The 24115-nt window shown below is 41.1% G+C and overlaps 1 protein-coding gene across 2 annotated transcripts in view; it reads right to left on the bottom strand.

The window, feature by feature from the left end:
- Positions 1-14615: 14615 nt before the first annotated feature.
- Positions 14616-24115, bottom strand: part of TMEM161B (transmembrane protein 161B) — a 69005-nt gene continuing 59505 nt past the window's right edge. For both annotated transcript variants that reach the window (XM_077462430.1, XM_077462431.1), the window contains exon 13: positions 14616-20962. In XM_077462430.1, coding sequence (XP_077318556.1) covers positions 20700-20962 — 263 coding nt within the window. In that variant the 3' untranslated portion in view covers positions 14616-20699. The remainder of the gene's footprint in view (positions 20963-24115) is intronic.

Here is a 24115-nt window from a genome sequence, read left to right as displayed (position 1 = left end):
GCATCACTCTTAGTGGAGGATGACATACTTTTGGAAATGGATTTAGGTTGTTTTGAACCCATCAAGCCTCTAGAACCCTTTGAGGAGTTCCTGATCCCTCTTCCACTCATAGCCTGAAGCACAAAGCAGAGGAACTACCAAAGAGAATGTACACTGCTAGGCTATAGTCCAGCACTACAAAGCTGCTATTAATGCCCAGCCTGGTAAAGTAATAATGTGTCAAAGGGGAATGCCTGTGTCACCAAACCTAAAGTAAGCCACCTCTGCTCTTGTGTCCCTCCACAGCCAGCAGCAGAAACACACACAGTGCTTTTAAAAGCTTCCTCCACGTGTAGCTGGCGCCTGAGATCACTGACTCCTTTAGCCTCACCCCCCACGCTGATTACAGCTCCACCCCTGTTTTTTAAAAGAGAGGGCTTTCCCGTGCGAGCAGCGGACTATAGGTGCCTAGCAAACAGCTAATATGGCAGCAGGGGCAGTAAAAACACCACTGGCCAATCTTTTTTTTTTTTAAGTGATTTCGGGCTTACAATTCCCCAGGGGGGGTAATTTTAACATGGGGGGCTGCAGTTAAAGAGACCAGTCCCCCCCTCTTGCTTACCGGAGGATCTGGAGGAAATAATGGCTCCTGACACAGTGCTGTTTCCAGCATAATGCGGTGAGTGCTCAATACAGCCCCCAGTGGTGACACATAGGCATGACAATATTATATATACTTAAAGGAGCTATTCATAAGAAAATCCAAGATATTTCTTCGAAAACTCCACTTACCTTCCTGCCGCAGGGTTATCTGAGATAAACCCAATCTTCATCCTTCACGGTGGGCTCCAAAACCTTCAGGAGCAGGGGAACCTAGAGGTTACCCACAATCCTGGACCTGCAACAGCACCCTGACAGTAAAAACGTTATGGCCTTACTACCAAAAAGTACTGGATCCCAGGGTCCAGCTCTCTAAAAAGAGAAGCATTCACAAGCAAAACCTTGTTTCTTCGGACACGAGGCCTGGGTACCATTCCTTAAGCCCATTAATGGACACTCTGAACAGATCTGGACAGCATGGCTAGCCCCAGCAAGGATTGCTCCAGTGGAGCTCAGCACAGCACATCTTTACTCGTGACCAACACCTTAGACACCGGTTAAAAAAACTGAGGCACTCCCAGTAGTGGGAGGGGTTATATAGGTGGTCTATTAACCCACATAGTAACTACTATGGCTCTGTGTCCCCTGATGTATGCAAATAAAAGCAGTCTTAATTTTCCAAAAGGCAAACAAAACGGCTTTCGGCAAAAACAAACAAAACTGTTCAGAAACATCTGGTATACAAAAACAAAACTTCAGCTCACTGTCAGAATAAACTAGTCCCACAACAGGGTTCTGAGTCCCTGTCTGCTCCAGAAGTCCAGGAAAGTTGCAAGTGACCAGCAGCATCTCAACTGAGTGCTGTGGAACATCATACCTCAGAAATTTGCTGGCTTCATCCGGCCCTTTTCAGCCCTGTCTTGTAGGTGCGTTAACCCTTTCAGAACCACAGTACCCATAGTCAGAGACGCCAAGCTCTGGGTCCCATATGAGGGTTTAATAGTCCTGCAAAAACTTCCCTGTATCAGATCATCCTGGAACTCCTCACCTTGCATGAGTGATAATCTCTGGGTACTCCAACTGTGCTTCTTTTCACCCCCCTTTAAGGAACCACAACCCAAATAATAGAGACACTTATCTGCCTTCCAGAACCCATCCCTGACATACTATATAATGGTGTTTCAGGAATTTTTCAGTTTCCCTATAGAGTGCCTTCGAGCAATGTACAGTTGTGCATACCCTGGCATATATTGTGAAATTTTGGCACTGCTATTGAAAATATGACTGATCATGCCAAAAAAACAATTTAACCACTTAAGGACCGGAAGATTTTCCCCCTTAATAATCAGGCCATTTTTTGCAATACAGCATTTCGTCGTTTTAACTGCCAATTGCACAGTCCTGCGACGCTGTACCCAAACAAAATTTAAGTTTTTTCCCCCGCAAATAGAGCTTTCATTTAGTGGTATTTGATCACCTCTGTAGTTTATATTTTTTGTGCTATAAACAAAAAAAGAGCGACAATTATGAAAAAAAAAATATATTTTTTCACTTTTTGCTATAATTAATATCTCCCCCTCCAAAAAAAATTCATCAATTTAGGCCAATATGAATTCTTCTACATATTTCTAAAAAAAAAGAAAAATGCAGTGAGTGTATATTGATTGATTCACGCAAAAGTTATAGCGTCTACAATATAGGGGATTTATTTATGGCATTTTTATTAATATTTTTTTTTTTTTTTACTAGTAATGGCAGTGATCAGAGATTTTTAGAAGGACTGCGACATTGCGGCAGAAAGATCGGACACTTTTTTGGGACTATTGACATTTATACAGCAATCAGAGCTAAAAATAGCCACTGATTACTGTATAAATGCCACTGGCAGGGAAGGCGTTAACAGTAGGGGGCAAATAAGGGGTTAAGTGTTCCCTAGGAAGGGGTTTCTAACTGTGGGGGGAGTGTACTGACTTGGAGTAGAGAGAGATCATGGTTCCTGATCACTAGGAACAGCGGATCTCTCTACTTCCCCATCAGAATGGGGATCTGTCCAAATTTACGTTCTGCCTCTGAGGAGCGATTGCGGGTGGCTGGTGGACATCGCACCCACCAGCATCAGTTCCAGGGTCACGGCGTGTGCATGCCCTCTACAGCCCTTAAAGTGGCCGTCGTACAGCTACGGTGATTCGTGCAGGGGAGCCAACCTGCTACCGTATAAGGACGGTGGCTGGTCGGCAAGTAGTTAAGGATAGTGATCATATGATGCCATTTATTATCACATAGTTGTGTGGCTCCTTTTTAAATCATAACAGCAATCACCCAAATGACCCTGATCAAAAGTTTAGATACCCTGGAATGTTTGGCCTTGGTACAGAAGCACACAAGGTGACACACACAGGTTAAAATGGCAATAAAGCCTATAGCAGGAACAACATTATCCCTACTGTGAAGCAAGGTGGGGCAGGGGCTTTTGGGGGGTGTGTGAGCTTTAAAGGCACTGGGAATCTTTTGAAAATAGATAGCAAGATGAATGCAGCATTGAATCAGAAATTACTGGCAGACAATTTGCATTCTTCTGCACAAGAGCTGCGCACGGGAAGCTCTTGGAGCACCACGATGACTCTAAACACAAGGTCAAATTGACCTTCCAGTAGTTACATCAGAAAAGGGTGAAGGTTCTGGAGTGTCAAACAAAGAAAAATTCCCAGCTCAACTTACCAGTCAGCCTGCAACAAACTGAATTGTCCTGTTTCACCTTTGCTGCCATTGTGCTATTTGCTGGGTGTCCAGGGTGCCTCTGAGCATATAAGGTGAGTGGTCTCCCTCCAGGCATACCTGTCCTCAATCTATTAATTATTGTATATGTATTCCTACTATGGAGGCTCTCAAAATGTATAGAGTTAAGACTGCAGATAATACTGGGGTGCCTTGTCGCAGCCTCTGCACCTTTATTCATGTATTTGCAAATGTGTGCAAACAAAACCCTTGTTTATAATGTGAACTGTTAGACAGGACAATTCAATTTGTTGCAGGCTGGTTGGTAAGTTGAGCTGGGAAATTTTCCTTGTTGTTTGATACGCGTCGCCCTTCAATGTGCTACTTACTATTAAGGCCAGTCATAGGTTGGGGTAATTGCTGTTTGTTTGTACTGAAGGTTCTGGAGTGGCCATCACAGTCTACTGACCTTAAAGGAGTTGTAAAGGCAGAAGGTATTTTTTATCTGAATGTGTTAAGATAAAAAACCTTCTGTGTGTAGCAGTGTCCCCAGCACCACCCAATTATCTGGCGCCATTGGCTCCCATGGCTGTCAGTCAGCCAATCAGGCCAGAGGGGGGCAGGGCCAGGTTGGGGCTCCGTGTATGAATGGATGCACGGAGCTGTGATTCGGCTTGGGTGCACCCTCGTAGCAAGCTGCTGGCTGAGGGGCACTCAAAGAAGGGAGGGGCTAGGAGCAGCAAAGAGGGACCCGAAAACAGGAGGATCCAGGCTGCTCTGTGCAAAACCAACTGCACAGAGGAGGCAAGTATAACATATTTGTTATTTAAAAACAAGCCTTTACAATCACTTTAATTTCTTCAGTCCAGAAGATTTTACCCCCCTCCTGACATAGCACTTTTTACAATTTGGCACTGCGTAGATTTAACTGACAATTGCGCGGTCATGCGACGCTGTACCCAAACTAATTTTGCATCCTGTTTTTCCCACAAATTGAGCTTTCTTTTGGTGGTATTTGATCACCTCTGTGTTTTTTATTTTTTGCACTATGAACAAAAAAAGAGCGACAATTGTGGAAAAAAAACACAATATTTTTTACTTTTTGCTATAATGAATATCCCCAAAAATGTAAAAAAAAAATTTTCCTCAACAGTTTAGGCCGATATGTATTCTTCTAAAAAAAACAAAAAACAAACGCAATTATCGTATATTGATTGGTCTGCGCAAAAGTTCTAGCGTCTACAAACTATGGGAAAGATTATGGCATTTTTTTCACTAGTAATGGCAGTGAGCTGTGATTTTTAGCGGTACTGCGACATTGTAACTGACAGATTGGACACTTTTGACAAATTTTTGGGACATTTGACATCTATACAGCGATTAATGCTATAAATATGCACCGATTACTGTATAAATGTCACTGGCAGAGAAGGGGTTAACACTATAGGGCAATCAAGGGGTTAAATGTGTGTTTCCTAGGTGTGTTCTAACTGTATGGGGATAGGCCTAACTAGGGGAGGAGACATATCGTTGTTACTACTTAGCAGGGACAAAAAACATGTCTCCTCTCTCCTGACAGAACAGAGATTTGTGTGTTTACACACTCAAATCCCCATGCTGGCTATCTTGCATGTGATCGCGCGTGGCGATCACAATCGCCGGCCATGCGTATCGGGTTCCCCGCCGTGCAGCTAGTGCGCCCTCTGGCGGCTCTTAAAGGGAACTCTGTACCCATACGGGTTTCGTGCAGCGGTACCATTGTCCCACAGTATATGTGTGTGAGCTGGTCGGGAACCGGTTACTATCATCGCGCGACTCTGGGGAGTTTTCAAATGCGTGGTTCATGTAAGATGACCAAAAACTGTGCATGACCCCTGGAGGCATTTTGCCAAGATCAATGGGCAGCTATACCACCTGCAAGAATTCAGGGCCTTATACAACTATTACAAAAGACTGCACACTGTTAATGATGCTTAAAAAGGACAATGCAGAGTACTAAGTGTAGGCAGGCTTTTGAACACGGGTCATTTAATTTGTTTACTTGTTGCCATATTTTGTATTAGGATTGTGATATTCTGGTATGACTTCAGGTTTTCTTTAAAAATGCTACATAATGTATATTACCAATTCTTCAAGGGTATGTCGACTTTAAAGCACAACTGTATGTATTGTGGAAGTTTATATAGTCTTGGGGCTTCTCAGGGAGCTTGGACTAACTGCTGACTAACACTACTAGATATTATAAGTTGTTCTTCCATTTATAAGAACCATTATGGTTTCTTTAAGTCTAGGATCTATGGCGCCTGCAGCTCCACAGTGACAAAATCATCTAGCAATGATTTGTGAGACTCTCCTTTAGATAGAACCTCTGCAGCAGAAGACTCATAACTGTTGAGAACGCCCTCCTAGATAACACTTAGAAAGGGGGGGTCACACCCGACCAAGCTTAGGAAGACTTCAAAGAGTGTAAGAAGTTGAGTAGGGGACAGTGCCTACTGCAGTGTCAGATGCATGAGAAGGTCGAACGCAGGCCTCTCTGAACTAATGGTGGATGGTGGTTAGTTAAGAGAACAGTGCTTAACAGAGACCGCTTTATCGAGAACAACAGATAAAAACGTTGGGTACTTATGAACCAGCTGCTGAGTGCAGGAGAGGTTTAAATTGCTGGAGGTGATTAGGTAATTGTAGGAGGTAGCAATAAGTAACTGAGAAAGAACCTTATGTCTTTTAGACATATACAAGCAATGGCAGAAAGATACAACTTCACACTAAAAAGGCAGGAACCTAGCAAATGCGATATTCCAGCTAGTGACACAGCATGCAATTGCTCAGTAGAATAACCCTTTCTGTGGAGGCCAACAAAAAAAATTGTAATAATGGCACCTAATGGTTCTTTTTTTTTTTTTTTTGAAAGTATTATGTATATTATTTATTCTTTATTTATCTCAAAAAAATTTTTTTTCCTTCCAACAGAGTATATTTAAAACCATTTTGAACAAGCAAAAAACCTTATTACACATATATACGATCATTCCTTAATTTCTTTGTGGTTTAAACCTACACCATCATAATATTAAATACCCCTCTGCCATCCCCTTCCCCCCCTACCCCCCCCCCTTTCCTTGCAGGATTTCTGATGGGTTTCCTATTTGTGACCGTTGTTTCTGGCCGGGTATTGGTTTCTTCTTGAGTTTATTGTGTAATTTCCTCAACATATCTCCAAGACAATTTAAATTCTTCCCACGATGCCCATTTATCTAAGCCTCCCTCTTCTACTGTTAGGTCTTCATCCCCTTCATTATAATTTTCTATTTTTTGTATTTCATTTATACGGAAAATCCATTCCGATATTTTGGGGCTCACATTTTCTCTCCATTTTTTTGGGATTACATTTTTGGCGGTGTCTAGCAGTATGGGAATTAACGAGGTTTTATATTGCTTTATGGGTTCGTCTGTCCCATGAAATAGGACCGTCCACGGATCTTCTCTTATTTCCTTTTTAGTTACAACTTTAATTATCTCTAAGATTTTTCTCCAATATTTTTTAATAATGGGGCAGTCCCACCAAATGTGGGCCATAGTCCCAGTTTTTTTACACCCACGCCAGCAATCCGCAGATTGCTCTACTACATATTTGGCCATTTTATCGGGTGTCGCGTACCACCTTGCTAGGCACTTGTAGTTTGTTTCTATCAGCTTATTATCTACTACCCCCGAGTGAATTAGTTTGAATATCTTATTGCGGGTTTGTGTGCTACATTGTGACCCCAACTCTTTTTCCCACTTTTGGATGTATGGTGGGTCTTCCAGCTCATCTCCCTTACCTGAGGTAAGTTTGAGATAAAGTGACTTAGCTGGAGGAACCGCCATACATCAATCTTCATAAGTTCTGTGTCCGCACACAGTGCTTGAAATGAGGCTATTTTACCATTAACTAGTGTATCTTTTAATTGTGCGTTTTCTTTCATTATCCAATTACCCCCCACCTCCTGTTTGCCCGGTGTGAAATAATCATTTTCTTTAAGAAAAATCAAGGGTGAATTGTACCCCCAGTTATTTTGTGAATGTGTTCGATCCCAAATCTTTAATGCTAAACGTGTTATCTCATGTGCGTTTGGTCCAATGGACCTGAACTGTGGAGGATTCCATATTGTGCGTCCTAAAAGTGCTTGACTCATTGCGTTCTCTACACTCACTCATCTCTTTTCATTTACCTCTTTCGCCCATTCCACTACTCGTGACAAAACCACTGCATTGTAGTATCTTTTTAGATCCGGGACTGCCAATCCCCCTTGTCTTTTCCCCCTGCTTAACACCGCCAAGGCAATTCTCGGCTTTTTATGTTGCCATATGTACTTCGAAATTATATTTTTCATTAATCTAAAATAGGCCTGAGAGAGCGGAATGGGCAACATTTGAAACTTATATATAATCCTTGGGACCAATATCATTTTAACTGCATTGATACGTCCTAGCCAGGAGAGGGGACATGTTGAAATTTTTTTTATTTCCCTTTTAATTTCATCGAGTAAGGGGATATAATTATTCGTAAATATTTTCCTTATGGTGTCCGAAAGAAAAACTCCCAAATATCTGATCTCCTTGCGCCAGGGGAAACGGAATTCTGCCCGGAGCTTCTCCTCTTCCTGGTTACTGATATTGACATTCATAACTTCGGACTTGCCGAGGTTTATTTTCAAGTTCGATATTTTGCCGAATTTTTCCAACGCCCTCAGCAAGTTCGGGATCGTAATCCTAGGATTGGTGATGAAAAAGAGCACATCATCCGCATAAGCGGCGAATTTGTGTTCGTCCCTTCCCACCCCGATCCCCTTTATATCCTGATTTTTTCGGATGAAAGTCAGTAACGGCTCCAGAGATAAGGCAAAGAGAAGTGGGGACAGTGGACACCCCTGTCTAGTACCGTTTCCCATTTGGAATTGAGAGGAGGATTCTCCATTTATTTTTACCGAGGCCTGCGGATGGTTATAAAGTACCTGGATCCATTGGATCATTCTCGGGCCTATACCCATAACTTCTAACGTTTCTATCATAAGTCCCCAGTCTACCCTGTCAAATGCTTTCTCAGCATCTATAGACAGGAATAGACCTGGGGACCCACTGTTTTTTAAGGCCTGGAGGAGGAGTAATGCCCTCACACCATTATCCCTACCTTCTCTCTCGGGTATAAATCCAACCTGATCTGGGTGCACTAGTTCGCTCATCTTATTCTTCAGCCTGGACGCCAGTATTTTGGCGAATAATTTTGTATCCGCATTCAATAATGCTATTGGCCTATAACTGGAGCAAAGTAAGTGATCCTTCCCCTCCTTCGGTATTACCGTGATCGTGGCCCGCAATGCCTCAGCCTTCATTTCGTATTTTGTGCCTAATCCGTTCATGTATTTGCATAATCTAGGGACTAAGATCTCCTTAAATTTTTTAAAGTAAATAATCGTGTACCCGTCCGGACCCAGACTTTTGCCCGATTCCGTATCCTTTAACGCTTTATAGATTTCCTCCTCTGTAATAGGTCTGTCTATATTATATCTATCACTCTCTTGTAATTGGGGTAAATTGGTGTCATACAAAAATTCTTTAATAATTTCCTTATCCCCTTTATCACACCCCCCTTTTTGGCCTACGTTATATAGGGCATTGTAATATTGCCTGAATACCTCCGCAATTTCCTTTGTAGTATGGACCATCTTCCCGTTCTTATCCTGAATTTTATCAATAAAGTTAGTCCCCCTCCTCCCTTTTAACTGTCTTGCTAGATATTTGCCAGTTTTATTTTTCCCATAGTGTCTCTCTCTGACTCTCCCATCATGTGCCCTCCATGCTTCCTGCTCCATGAGGTCCTTGAGTTCCTCTCTCTTTTTGATCAATAGGTGAAAGAGTTCCTGCTGTTGGACCTTTTGTTTTTTATGCTCTTGTTCTAGTCTATGAACTTCTTTTATCAAATTCTCCCTTTTCTGTATTTTAACTTTTTTTTTATTTGCGCCTATGGAGATAAGGATACCCCTGATATATGCTTTATGTCCTTCCCATAGGGAGGCGCCCGAAATTTCCCCTGTGTCATTCGTCAAGAAGTAGAATTCTAATTCTTTCCGAATTATCTCTATGGTATCTTTGTCCTGTAAAAGATTTTCATTTAATCAGCAAGTAAAGGGTTGTCTATATAATCCGGGTATCCTCATCTTCATTATCACTGGAGAATGGTCCGACAGAGAAACTATTCCTATCCTTGTCTCTACGACATCCTCTAACAACCTGTGGTCCACCAATATGTAATCCAGCCTGGAATACGTCCCGTGCACTGGGGAATAGAAAGTATAGTCTTTCATTTTTTCATGTTGAATCCGCCATACATCCATCATTTGATGTTGTTTCAGGAGATGTTTAAATATTTTCAGAGTCCTCTCATTCGTCCCCCTTGCACGGGACGTACTATCCATGACTGGTTCCATACAAAAATTAAAATCCCCTGCTAGGATTACATCACCAGATTTAAAATCTGCTAATCTCCGTAAGATCTGTTTCATATATCCTAAGGGATTTTTATTTGGACAATATACATTTGCAAGAGTAAGCACCCTATTTCCTAGTTCTCCCTTAAGGAACAAGTATCGGCCCTCCGGGTCAGTCAGCCTGTCGAGCAGAATGAATCTTGTATGTTTCTCAAATCCAATTGCCACTCCCTTAGCCCTCCTTATTGGGGAGTCCCCATAAAACCAAGTCGGAAAGCTATCTGAGTATAACTTGATATTCGTATCCTGGGTTAAGTGGGTCTCCTGCAAAAATACCACTTCTGCTCTGTATTGATGCAGTTCCTTTAAGAGTTTATACCTTTTGTTAAGAGAATTTAATCCTTTTACGTTATATGATATAAATTTTACCTCGGTCATCCAAGACTGACTGATGACATGCTTAATCTACACCTATTTACCCTACCCATGATTTTCATATTTCTTTCGATCCCCTCCTCTGCAAGGCATTTCTCCACCCACCACTCCCCCCACCCCCCCCCTTCCCTCCACCCACCCCCCTCCCCAACCACTGGCCCAATCCTGGCCTATACTTGACATTGGGGGGCACAGCTCCCCTCTGCAAGCAATACCTTCTAGGGTGTGACTCCAACTGCGGTCTTCCACTTCTGCACCCCTTATCCCCCAACCCCTAGGGGAAAAGAGACAACCTCTCCAGACAAGGAGTGGTGGAGCCCGGGTCCACCCATCCTATCCTTCCTCCTGTCCTTAAGCAGTAAGGACCAAGAATATGAGAGAAGAAGAAAAAAAAAAAAAGAAAAAACCAAAAGAGAGCCCCTTTTTCCCCTGACGCGCTAGTGTGTTCCCCCAGCAAAAATATGTTCAAGGGACTAAAGGTGTAATCTTCTAGTACGGAGGGATTACTTGACACTATATTTGAAACCTTCGGTCCCTCCTGCAATAAGGGAATCCTGATGCAGCTCTCAGTCTTTGTCATCCCCGGCTTCTCCTCTCATTCAGAACAGAGGCATAAAGACTGGACTGTACCGACCTTAATCACGGAGGGTGCCCTTAAACTGGGCTATCCTTGGTTTAGTTCAGGCCAAACAGAGGAAGAAAAAATAAGGACTAAGGAAAAAAACGCACCAAAAGTGTATCAGAGTTCAAGGCTGTACTTTTCAAGGCTTAATTAGCATATAAATATTGACATGTATTTTCAGGGAAATACTAATCAAAAGCTCTGCATGATTTTCAAGTCCGTCAGCTACCTCCAGCCAATTTACTCCTGAACACGTATTTTATAGATGCACATTTCCGCTTCATGTAACGTAGGTCTGCAGGCTTCCTATAAATGCCTGCACTCCTGTTTTACTCCTGAGTTGCTACTGCTCTGTATTTAACTGGTCATTATATAACAGTCCGGATAAATGAATTGGTTGGGTCTGACCTGTTTGTAGTCTTCTTAGCTAGTAGGCTCTTCAGCTCACAGGGTTGTCACAGCTCTGCAGCATCTGGTGGGTGAGTATGGGGGGGGGGGGGGGGAGAACCAGGGGCTCCGTTCGCTCCCGCGAGGTCCTCCGTGCCATCTGCCGTCTGCCGGCGGTGTTCCTCCGAGTCACGCTGGGAGAGCTCTCAGGCTCGTGTGTGCGGACGTTCGAGTGCGGGCGATGGGGTTAGAACGGGCATCATTACGGAGCGCCGCGCTCAGCTCCGGATGGTACGGCGGGTCCTCCTCCATCCACTCGTGTGGAAGCCGCAGTTAGGCCCCTCCCCTCTCATGTACGCCGCATGACGTCCTCTCCACCTAATGGTTCTAATACAAGAAAAGGCTCCATATCCTTAGTTCTGAGTCTACAGAGACTGGGTCACACCAAAGGCTGTGTCATGGATCTGGACCTGCAAAACACTCCGTGGCTAACAGTACACAGATCTGGAAAGAGCCACAGTGACTGAAAGTCATATTCCAGGCAGGCTCTATAATCAGCAAGTCAGGCCTGCGTACAACCTCCAAAACTATTGCTGAGGATCCAATGATTTGGATAACTGCATAAAGAAACACGCAAGGCATAGGTGAAGTCTTGATTGAAGCAATAATTATCTTAAAAAAAACATATGGATGAAATATCTAGTAAAATAGAAGAAGAAAAAAAAAAAAAAGACTTCCATGCTCCAAGGACATTAGTAAAAAAAAAACGAAGGCAGGCTGGGAGCGGAAAGGGTGATGCCAGACTGGTCACTTTTTTTGTCGACAGTGTCCAAAAGGTTCCTGTAGGTGGATGGCAGTATAACCTAATGGTCCCTGCATTATGTATCTCTTTATGAACAAGAAAGAGTCCCTTTTTGTTTACATCTTTAGAAAACCTTTCTCCCTCATTTATAACCCATCAGGTTTTCTTTTGTGTCGCATTGGGGGAGATTTCCCTTCACATCCTGTCCCATAGCTAAAACAGGAAGTGAAGGGAAATCCTTCCAAAGTAGGGCAATCCCTGGTTTCCACCAGCACTGGTGCCCCCATTGTAAGATCACCCCTGTATTCCTGGATTTCCTTAAGTTTGCATTAATCAGTGGTGATCGTGTTCCAGGTTGCCATGCGCAGTCAATAGTATCCAGATTTTTTATAAAATCTGAATGTGTGAATATACTAAATCTGCGCTTCTTATGGTTAGGGACTGTTTTTTGGTTAGGTTTCTCTTAAAGTTGTAAAAAGTGACATTAGGATAATTGGCTCAGGGTACACCAAATAGTGAGCTAGTTAGTTAATACTGAGTTAGCAGGACAAAGGACAGGGGGTCAGGAAGGCACAATACAGAGGGGTTGGGAGTTAAGAAAGCCTGGTACATGGGAGTTTGGAGGGCACAGTGCAGGGGGGTCTGGAACTGGGGGCGTCAGGAGGGGATAGTACTGGAGGGTCAAGAGAGCATGCTACTGGATTGTCATGAAGGCACATTACTTGGGGTCAAAAAGGCACGGTCCTGGGGGTTCAGGGCATATTACAGATGTGATTTGGAGAATATGGAACTGGGGGCATGGTAATGGGAGGTCAGAAGGGCATACAAAAGGGGTCCAGAGGCCACATAAGTGAGGTCAGGAGAGCCAGGGTACTGGGGTTTAAGAGGGTACAACAAGTGTTTTCCTGATGCAGAGCTGCGCAGGAAAGCTGCTGTGGCACAGGTACCCATTCTGGTGTGCTGATCCCACCGGCCCTCCTTTCTCAGCATGTGATGTCACCCTCAAGCTCACCCACTTGAATGAACTGGTCAGGAGGGCCAGCGGGGATCAGCACACAGTGGGATGTGGACCAGAGCTTGCCGCTAGTAGATCATAGGCGGCTGAAGCATCCCCCACCCCGCAGCCACACAATAAAGGGGCAGGGAATGCCTCTGCCTATGCCATTATATTTGCCTATATGAGTGTTTTTGAGTGGTTCACCAATCGTGGATGCGGGGGGGGGAGCACTTGCGGGGTCGGCACGACAAGGACTTGATCGGAATCTACCTGAAAGGTGTTCTAATCCCTCTCCCCCTATCCAAAACTTTAAAAAAAAAGAAATTGCCTTTAGTTATACTTTGGGCCACCATGTCAGCAGGACACTCAAGAAACTGGCATTGTAAATTTAAGTTAGTAATGGCAGTTTCAATGTTTTATCTAAATTATTTGGCATTTTTGCATATTGCATTTTTATTACAGCTTAGGGTCCGGTGTTTATAGTCTTTGAACTTGTGTTGATGGCATCAGCTTAATATGCTTTTTAGATTATTCAGACTTCTTAGATTTGACCTCCTTTGAAGCAGGATTTGCATCTCCATAGACTTGTATGGGAATGCGAAATCCATCCGATGTAAACAAAAGCCCATACATGCCTTCAGAAATACCCATGAAAAAAAAGAGGTAAAATATGAGAATCGGCACCCTGGAATCCATCCATATACTTTGAGTAAAACCAAGTACAAGGTAACTGCTGAAATGTTAGACTGACATGGCAGATAGCCTTGTTCACAGCATGGAAACCATAATGAACAATGCAGAAAAATGTGATAATAAAGTGACTGTAACCACTCCCATTCGTTAATTGATGTAATTTGTAGTAAATAAGAATCACCTGCTGTCAAAAAGATACACTTGGACTGGACATATCTCACACAAACACATAAAAACATACGTGATACACAAACAATATATATTGAAGAAAGAGAAAGTTATAAAATTAAAATTCTTTAATTTAAGAATTAATCTTAATAACTAGACTATAACTAGAATCCCCTCTGGAATGAATTACAGGTATGATGTGGATATGTTTTTACGGTACTTTAAAAAAATGTACTATAATTTTTTGCAATTACATTTTTCCTTGTATTGAAATCCTGGTCTAGGTCCATGCTTACTGAATTGGTTAATTGATAATTCTTAAATTATAGAATTTTAATTGTATAACATTCTCTTTCTTTGATATATATTAGTGTTTGTGTATCACATGTTTTTATGTTATTGTGACATATATCCATTCCCAGAGATTCTCGGAATTTATCTGTACTGTTCATTATGGTGACCATGCTGTGAACAATGTTATCCGGTGAAACATGTCAGAAGTTACCTTGTACTTGGTTTTATACAAATAAAGTATATGGATGGATTACAGAGTGCCTGTTCTCTTAATTTACCTATACCCAAGTGTTTATGATGAGTGGGAAGAGGTCTGAACCTGAACACCTGGAGTGGGAATACCAACCATCACAATTGGTGTTTTTCACAGTCAGAGCGGTGCTTTTTGTGTGTACTCAGAAATACCCAATTCCATTCTTTTGTCTTGAAAAAAAAAAAAAAAAAAATCACCAATTAAATGAACTCTTCTTTAATAAATATACTACATTTGTCAGTAACATGCATACAACAAACCTCAGACAATTTCCTTGCAATACTGTGATTCATAAAAAAAATACAGCACATATTCTGCTATTATAACATTTAAATATATTTATGCTAATAAACTATCCCATCACCTTGAGAAGTATGTATTACGATTACTCTCCTATTAAAAATCAAAGATCAGTCTGTAATAAGTACATTGATTATGTATCCCTTTCCAAAAATGCATAGCAGACATCCTAAAGTAGATCTCTAATGGAAGAAGTATAGAGAATGCCATGCCTAACCTACTAAAAATGTTTAATACCCGTCTGTTACAATTGCCCACTTTGATTCATTAACCCAAAACAAGTATCCAGATCAAGGTGGAGTAAAACCACAACCTCTTATTGACAGGTCTCTTCCAGTTCAGTGGCACGGTGTTCTAAACGTAAGGGAACCAGCGTGACAACCAGGACACTAGAATCTTTAGAAAGAGGTCAGAAATGGCCCTAAAGTTGAAAACCCCAACCAAAGTGTGTTAATTTTTTTTTGGGGGGGGGGGGTATTGCTGTGTCCCTGTTAAGAGATTTCTCAACACTGTCAGGGTGAGATGTAAGGGAAATTCTCTGCAACCAGAAAACAAAAACAAAAATATTTTTATGAGTCTGAGAACTTCTGAAAATGTTCTTTGTGTGTGCGTCTTTTTGTCCTGGTGATAATACTGGAAGTGAGGAAAAATCTCCCCAATAGCGTGAGAAAGAAAGAAATATAATTCTGGCAAAAATGTGTAACCCTTTCCCATTCTTAAAAAAACAAAAAAATAGGATTAAAACTTTAGTATAACTAATTTTAAAAATAGCCTAAAGGCCAGATCAGCAATTTGTGGAAAATATTTTCCCAGCTGCCAGGTAAAAAGCTACAGTACTTTATGTTAAAGTGGATGTAAACCCGATTCATGAAATCTGACCTGGACACATATCTGTAGTGTTTACTCATCGCTCTCCATAGCCCTAAGTCCCATGTCTTTCTGATACTCCAATTCCTCCGTTATCAGCATGAGAACTTCTGACAAGTTCTCCAACAACCAAGATAAAAGCCAGGGTCAGGGTGGGTGCTATAAATAGATTAGCAGAGAGCTTGTCTTGTCACAGCACAGCTTGTAAAGTATCTTTGTTTCGCTGCTTATTTGGAGGGGGACGTGCACCTTTCCTTCAATCCTCTGACACACAGTGTATGCCAAGACTCCACTCCTAATGCTGAATTCGGAAGTAAAAATTCTAACACAATGTTAGCATTCTAAAAAGAGTATAGCAAGCTGAAAACAGCAGATATGCATGTGAAACTTGTGTAGGGAGATTTGTTTCATCCCTGTGTATCATCTGAGGCTGTTCACTTCACTGGGTATATGTGAGGGTGTACATCCACTTCAAAGGCAGCTGCTGCACAGGACTGTGGAAGATGCCTAGTTGTATTCTATGTGAATTGACAGAAAATGCAATTGTTGAAGGCCCTCCAGAGCCAGTCAGATGTATGGTAATATATTTATTTCACTATACCACCATCTCACTCAGACAACTCTTCAAAATTTCTGTTTTTATTAACCGAGAATCCAACTCACAGCCTGCATTCTCCCTGGTTCCAGTTGGCCTGCTCATTGTTTTTTTGGATAGAAAACTAAGAACCGGGGTTTGAGAACCTCTTAGGTATTATTATGTTTTAACATGTTTTGTCTCAGATTAGAATAACCTTGAAACATGAACAGATGAACTAAGTCTTGTGAACACCAATAGGTCCATTTATAAAGCAGTGGATGTGACTTTCACCAAACATTGAAAACACATGGAATTACAAGATTCTCCACCATTGGATGTTTGGTAAAAGCCACATTTCTCTGCTTAAAAAATCATCAAAAGATCATTAATGTATGGAACAGGAAATGCGGTCGGTCCCTGCTGATCTGACTCAATCTATGTCCAGCTTAAGTATGGTCTAAGGCAGTGATTCTCACTAGTGTGCCACATAAGATTTGCAAGTTTTGAAAACTATTTAAAATTGCAAGTGTTTTGAAACCTTGAACATATTGAAAAGTAAAATGGTAAATCAATGTCACAAAAGTTGACAAAGTAACATAAAAATGCAATCCCTGTCAGTCTGTCATTCACTGGTTCCTTTCGTAACAGGAGACTAGTGCGAGATCCCGGGAGAACTCGATCGTTGTAATTATATTATAATAATAGAGACTGCTCTATTCCTACTTTGAATGTAAGCCACTTCAGCCCCGGAAAGGATTTGCCCCCTTCCTGACCAGACCATTTTTCTGCGATACGGCACTGCGTCACTTTAACTGAAAATTGCGTGGATGTACGACATTGTACCCAAACAAAATTGATGTCCTTTTTTCCCCTACAAATCACCTCTGTGATTTTAATTTTTTGCGCTATAAACAAAAAAAAAGTGATATTTAAAAAAATAAAATAAATTATGACTTTTTTTGCTATAATATCCCTCCAAAAAAATATAAATTTCTTCCTCAGTTTAGGCCAAAATTTATTCTTCTACATATTTTTGGTAAAATCGCAATAAGCGTATATTGATTGGTTTGCGCAAACGTTATAGCGTTTACAAAATAGGGCATAGATTTATGGTATTTTTATTATATATTTTTTTACTAGAAATAGCGGTGAGCTGCGATTTTTATTGGGACTGCGACATTGTGGCGGACAGATAGGACACTTTTGTGGGACCCTTGATATTTATACAGCAATCAGATCTAAAAATATCCACCGATTACTGTATAAATGTCACTGGCAGGGAAGGGGTTAACACTAGGGGGAGATCAAGGGGTTAAATGTGCGTCCTAGAAAGTGATTCTGTGTGTCTGTGTGTGGGGGGAATGGGATTGCCTGAAGGAGACTGATCGCTGTTCATAATTAGTATGAACAACAGATGTGTCTCCTCAACCCTGACAGAACGGATTTCTGTCCGTTTACATTGACAGGCCTCCGTACTGCGTCTCTTAGGAGTGATCACTGGTGCCCGACGAATATCGCGGCCGCCGGGCATGTGCATCAGCTCCATTGTCGCGACGCAGCCGACGCACGCACCCTAGTGGTCTTAAAGTGGCCAACGTATACCTATGGCGATTTGCCAAGGTTAGCCAACCTGCCACAGTATAACTGCGGTGGGTGGTCGTCTAGTGGTTGAATTGTTAAATCTTTTCAAGTGTGCCATGCAAATTTTTTTTCTGCAGTCAAATCACAGCTGGTCCAGTTTGCATGTAAAGAATGAGATTAAAAAAATAAATAAAAATTTGCATAGAAATCTTTCTTTCAGCAGCGTTAAAGGATATTTGGTATAAAAGCTCCAAAATAAAAATAAAAATTAAGATTTAAGGAATTGTGGGAAGAAAAACATCTTAGGGCTCAGTCACACTGTGCAGATACCTGTTTTTTCTGTACTTAAAAAAACAAAGGTCTCCATAAGGGTATGCAGAAAACAAAAGTTTTCTATATGCCTTGGTCACACTATAACAGAGTGGAGCGGTGTGGAAAAATGCATAATTCCTCACTGCACCAGAACGCTCCTGAAGTCTGTCATGTTGTGCATTTCTATGCATAGAAATTATTGAAACTTTACTATGCAACATTTCAATAAAGTTAAAAAGAATGTAGAAAAAGTAAACAGTGACCAGCATTTTTAAAATGCAAGGCCCTGCCTCCCACCACCCGCACAGAATAGACAGCTGGAAAAGGCTAATTTTTCAGTGTGATTGATCCCTTATACATCTACTTCCCATGTAACATCTCATTGCTTAAAATAAAATGCAAAATGTCTAAGGCAGGCCATAAAAGTCGTGATGCTAAATCTTGGTAAAAAGATCATTCTCCAATATGCCCAGAAAAGCAAGAACTGATTGTTCAGAACTAAAACAAGATCAACAAAATCACTTCTAGTCTGATTTACCTACTGAAATACACAAGCCGATAAATAAAATAAAAAAAAAAAAAAAAAGATCCAGGGCCAAAGTGCAATCAAGGCTCACTGGGAAGAGCAATAAAAATGAGTAGGACTGTAGAACCCAGCATGGACACTGCAGACTACAGTCATTTTTAATAAAGAGCCGTATTAAGACCTAGACAATAAAGTAGAATTCCAGCCCCAACCCAGCTATTCTTAAAACTGCTCCCCCCCCCCAATCCTTATGCTAATTTGTGTAAATGAATTATGTATATAGTTACCTATTCTTACAATTTTTTTCTGCCAGTAAATACCTCACACAGCCCACTTCCTTGTCTGGTCATTAGCCTAGGCTTATGACATCATGCACAGCACTCTCGTGAGAGTTTGCCAGGAAGGGGGGGGGGTCATAAGAGGGCCAATGAGAGCTGCAGGGCTGCAGAGCTGGAGTTGTGTGTCTGTGTAAATCCAGCAAGTGAACAGGCTGCAGCTTCAGCTGCCCACAGTTAAAATGGTTGCAGCCAGACTCAGTGGAGGGAGATTTCTACAGTATATTTGGCAAGTACAGAATCACAGTATATAAAATAATATGCACAGTGGATGGGAGGAAAGCTTCAGAATGGCAAAGATGTTTTTATTGTAAATTATGTCAGCAGACTGCAGATCCTCTTTAAGCTCTTATGAAGGAATACCATTGAAACATGTGTTGGCTTAACTTTTTTTTTTTTTTTTTTTTAGGATAAAAGAAACTCTCTAAACATTTGATCTGGTGCCTCTGTGTTTTTGTTTTTTTCCTTATAACCCTTGGATTTCATCTCAAGTGCCCCCTATAGGTCCTAGAGTCTGTGAGCTGCCAAACAGCACCCTTGTACTCTTCAGTATACTTTCTCTCTCTTACATGCTGATCTAATGACTTCAGTGCTTTGTGAGTAACTTACCTGAAACAAATATGTAACAGGCAAAGCTAGATATAAATTAGAACACACTTAACAAATGAAAGACCCACTATAACAAAAACAAAATGGCTTATGCGAGCCACTTAAGACTCAAATTCCGACCAACCACAAGCACATTAAATAGGTTTAGTAAAATTTCCCAACATTAAGCCAAATGATCCAAATAACCAAGTCTAAGTTCACATTAGTGTAGTTCTGCCTACTACGTTAAAAGCTATTGGCACCCCCGCACAGTTTCTTTAAAGCACCGGGTTTTGTGTGCAGCTGCGGGAATGTGTGCAATTTACATACATTTCCACACTAATGTGAACCTAGCCTAAAACATACTGCAAGTGGACGGCATTTATCAAATACGTTATATGCAAATTTCTAAAAAAAAATTCATTGTAATCTCTGGAGTAATATACAAACTGAATGTTAACTAAAGTGATGCATTTTATTTATCTAAAGCATAACCCTTGTCCTTACACACAGTCGGTGTGAGCCACTACTAGCACCATCTCTTGTTGAGTGTTGTATGTATTCAGTGACGTAAAAAGTACAGTATCTAACAGCATAAGCTTTCCATATTTGTCCATTCACACATGCACGCACACGCACGCCACACATATGCCCAGGCACATAAAGGTCACCAAATAATACAAAGTTGTTGACATACATTTACTGTAATATACAGTAGTAATACATTCTGTCCTGCTGGACCTTGTCACTAAAAATGGACAGGTCCAGCAGAAATTAGTCACCTTCAAGCCTCAAATTTTCTTCGTATGGCTCAGATCTTGAACGAAAGATTAAAAAAAAAAAAAAAAAAAGGATTCACTATCCGTACTTGGTGAGAGGGGAAAACAAAATTTAGAACGTGAGTGCAAGAACTGCTAGTCGAAGATGATGTCTTTACAAGAGCATCTCTTACAGTCAATTAAAAAGACAAAACATAAAAAAAAACACTATCTTTACGAGCAATCAGCAGTTAGGTCTTCTCCCTCTGAGGTAATGAAGATTAAGCTCACGACAGTGATTTCATACAATATTTACCCTGAGAATACAGAGAAAACATTGACACAAGACAGGGTGCTGCTGAACCGTGTGTGCTCTAGCTGTTGCAGCTTTCTGTCTCCAACTTGGTCCATGTTAAGGTTACAGATATAAAGTCACCTAATTATGCCACTATTAAATACTGATGATAAAACAAGCCAAAAAGGCTGGTGGAGAAAAGGCAAGCTGCGATCCACCATGTCAAAAATGATAAAAGTCCTCGGAAGAGGAGTGGAGTGAAAATGTTCTTTAAGCCCCCTAGGGCCACTGTAATTTGGGTGATTGTTGCCTTCGTCTTTTCTTCGGGGCATGGCTGTTCAGTAGAACCTGAATTCGACCCTTGTGATGCCTCCATAGGAGGGTCATAGATGCCCCAAGAATGATTACCTAAAAAACATTTTGAAAGCAAAGATTGAAGTATTGCAAAGACAAATACCACCAAGAAAAAAATTGTATTATATTTGTGACATTACTACCGATGGCTTATTTCACTTAAAGTAGACCCAAGCTCTAAACATGAAGATATGCCATCAGTTAATCTAGAATTGTTAACTGTGCCCAAGCAGTACCCTGAAAGATTAAACTTTTGTCCTGAATTTCTCTAAAAATAACATTGCACTATATGTGCCTATAATCCTCAAAGCTGTTTTTCTGTGGAATGAGACTACCCAAGGTACTGCTGCCACTGACTACTACTCTTGCAATACTTGAAAAGTTTTATACTGTTTTTCTTGCTAGAGAAATCTGGTAACCAAGGATCTACATTGCAGGGTTCTCTACTTCATTCATTGGAAATGCATTTTCTGAACCTCTCCACTGTTTTGCTCCACATGCATTACCCCATCAGCTCTTCGTAACTACTCAATTTTATGCCACCAGTCACCAGGGGAAAGCTTGGACATAAGGCCTAGGTTCACACTGAGCTGAGGGAAAGAACCTGTGTGCGTTCAGCTGAACGCGCACAATTTCACTCCTGCATATCAGTCCCGATTTGGGCCGCGATTTCAGAGACATCTGTGCAGGTTTCTGTACAGATGTCAATGTAAATCGAAGCTCAAAATCGCAAATAGCAGTACAGAAACTACTTTTTGAAATCAGTGCAGCTCCGCAGATATGGCGTCGCATCGATTAGGACAGTGCCATTGATGGCAGTTGCTGCCGATCTGACATGTCATAACGCTCCAGTGTGAAGCAGGGCTAAGAACCAAAGCCCTGCCTTTACCATGAACAAGGAGAGGTATGTCAGGAGTGGAGAATAGGTTAGCTGCAGGGAGTGTATAGGCCAGTGATGGCGAACCTTGGCACCCCAGATGTTTTGGAACTACATTTCCCATGATACTTATGCACTCCGCAGTGTAGTGGAGCATCATGGGAATTGTAGTTCTAAAACATCTGGGGTGCCAAGGTTTGCCATCACTGGTATAGGCAATACTGGTGATTAGTTCTTTGCCCCCTGCTTGCCTCTTTTTGAACAGTTCAGTTATGTAGACTTTTTAATGATCTTTGATTGTTTTTATTCCGAATTAGCTTCATATTTTTGCACCAATTTAAAAAATAATACATTGTTGTTGTATCTACAATCGTACGAATAGCACCTTAAAATTATAGCACACATATTTAGGGAGAAATAAAACATTTGGGCTGGAGATGCACTTCAAATTAATTTAATAAAATACAGCTGTGGCTGTATGAGAGGTTTGTTTTGTGCCCGTTATTTTTTTGTGCCTAGGGAAAAAAAAAACATGCAATTTTCTCCTGCCTCTACTGGCTCTCTCACACTCCTCCCCCTTAACATCACTAGCTGAAATACAGTTTCTCTGCCTGCTTGTCTATCTCAGATGTAGCAACTAAAGCTCAGGACTACAAAGTCCAAGCACAGTCATGGGTGATAATGCAACCCAAATTCCCAAAAAGTTGGGACACCGTGGAAAATTTTTAAATCTCACAACCCAATATAGAAAATAGAAAACATATCAAATGTTTAAATTGAGAAAATTGAACATTTTAAGAAAAAGGTAATATTTTTGAAATTGAAGGCAGATAACAAAAAAGTGGTACTAACAAGGAAGAGTTGGAAGAACATTTTGTAATTAATTAGGTTCATTGGCAACAGGTCAGTAACACGACTGGGTATAAAAAGAGCAATTTAGAAAGTCAGTGTCTCAGAAGTAAAGATGGGCAGACGTTACCCAATCTGTGAAAAGCTGCATCTAACATTTGTCAAACTATTTCAGAATAAAGATCCTTGATGTAAAATTGCAAAGACTTTACATATATCAACCTCTACAGTATATAATATCATCAAAAGATTCCTGGAATCTGGAGAAACCCTGAGCAAGGGACAAAGCTGAAACGCTTTATTGGATGCCTGTTGGACAGCACTGCATTAAAAACATGATGGACATCACTGCATGGGCTCAGGAATACTTCCAAAAACACTGTCTGCACAAAGCTTGCCGTGCCTTCCAAAAATGCAAGTCAAGCTCTAACATGCAAGAAGAAGCCATATCTGAACATGATCCAGAAACGCCACTGTCTTCTCTGGGCCATTTCAAATGGTCTGCTGCAAAGTTGAAAACCGATCTATTTTTAGGATAAATGGAAATTTGACATTGTTTTTGGCAACCATGGGCACCACGTCCTTCAAACTAAAGAGGAGAGGGACCTTCTGGCTTTTTATCAGCGCTCAGTTCAAAAGCCTGCATCTCTGATGGTATGGGGTGCATATGGAATGTGCAGCTTGCACAACAGCAAAGGTCCCATTAGTGTGTGTGTGTGTGTGTGTGTGTGTGTGTGTGTGTGTGTGTGTGTGTGTGTGTGTGTGTGTGTGTGTGTGTGTGTGTGTGTGTGTGTGTGTACACACACATATAATATATCCAGGTTTTAGAGCATAGAGCAGCATCCAACCTCTTTTTCAGGAAAGGCTCTGCATATTTTAGCAAGACAATGCTACCCCGCAAACTGCATCTATGACAACTGCATGGTTTTGTAGTAGAATCTGCGTTCTTAACTGGCCTGCATGCAATCCTGATCTTTCACCAATTTAAAACATTTGCCACATCTTGGAAACAAAAAATATGACCTAGAAGATCCCGGACTTTTTGGGGAGAGAAATGTTGCCCCATTCTTTCCCGATATAGAATTCTAACTGCTATATCAGGAAATAATGGGGCAATATTTCTCTCCCAAAACTCCAGCAACTGGTCTCCTCAGTTCCCAGATGTTTACAGAGTTTTGTTAAAAGAAGAGGGGATGCTACACTGTGGTAAATATGGCTCTGTCCCAACTTTTTTGAGAAGTGCTGCCATCAATTTCAAAATTACCTTATTTTTTTTCTTAAAACCGTACACTTTTTTTTTTTTTTAAACATGATATGTTTTCTATTGTGAATACATTATGAGTTTGAGATTTGAAAATCATTGCATTTTGTTTTTATGTAGATTTTACATAACGTCCCAACTTTTTTGGAATTGGGGTTCTAAATAAACCTAACTATGATAAACTATATTTACTCTGGAAAACGGTTAGCTTTTCACCTTT

This window comes from Lithobates pipiens, unplaced genomic scaffold, assembly GCF_037356315.1.
Source record: "Lithobates pipiens isolate NorthernLeopardFrog02 unplaced genomic scaffold, aLitPip1_a1.2 Scaffold_3, whole genome shotgun sequence".
NCBI lineage: Eukaryota > Metazoa > Chordata > Amphibia > Anura > Ranidae > Lithobates > Lithobates pipiens.
This window is presented reverse-complemented; position numbering and strand designations above follow the sequence as displayed.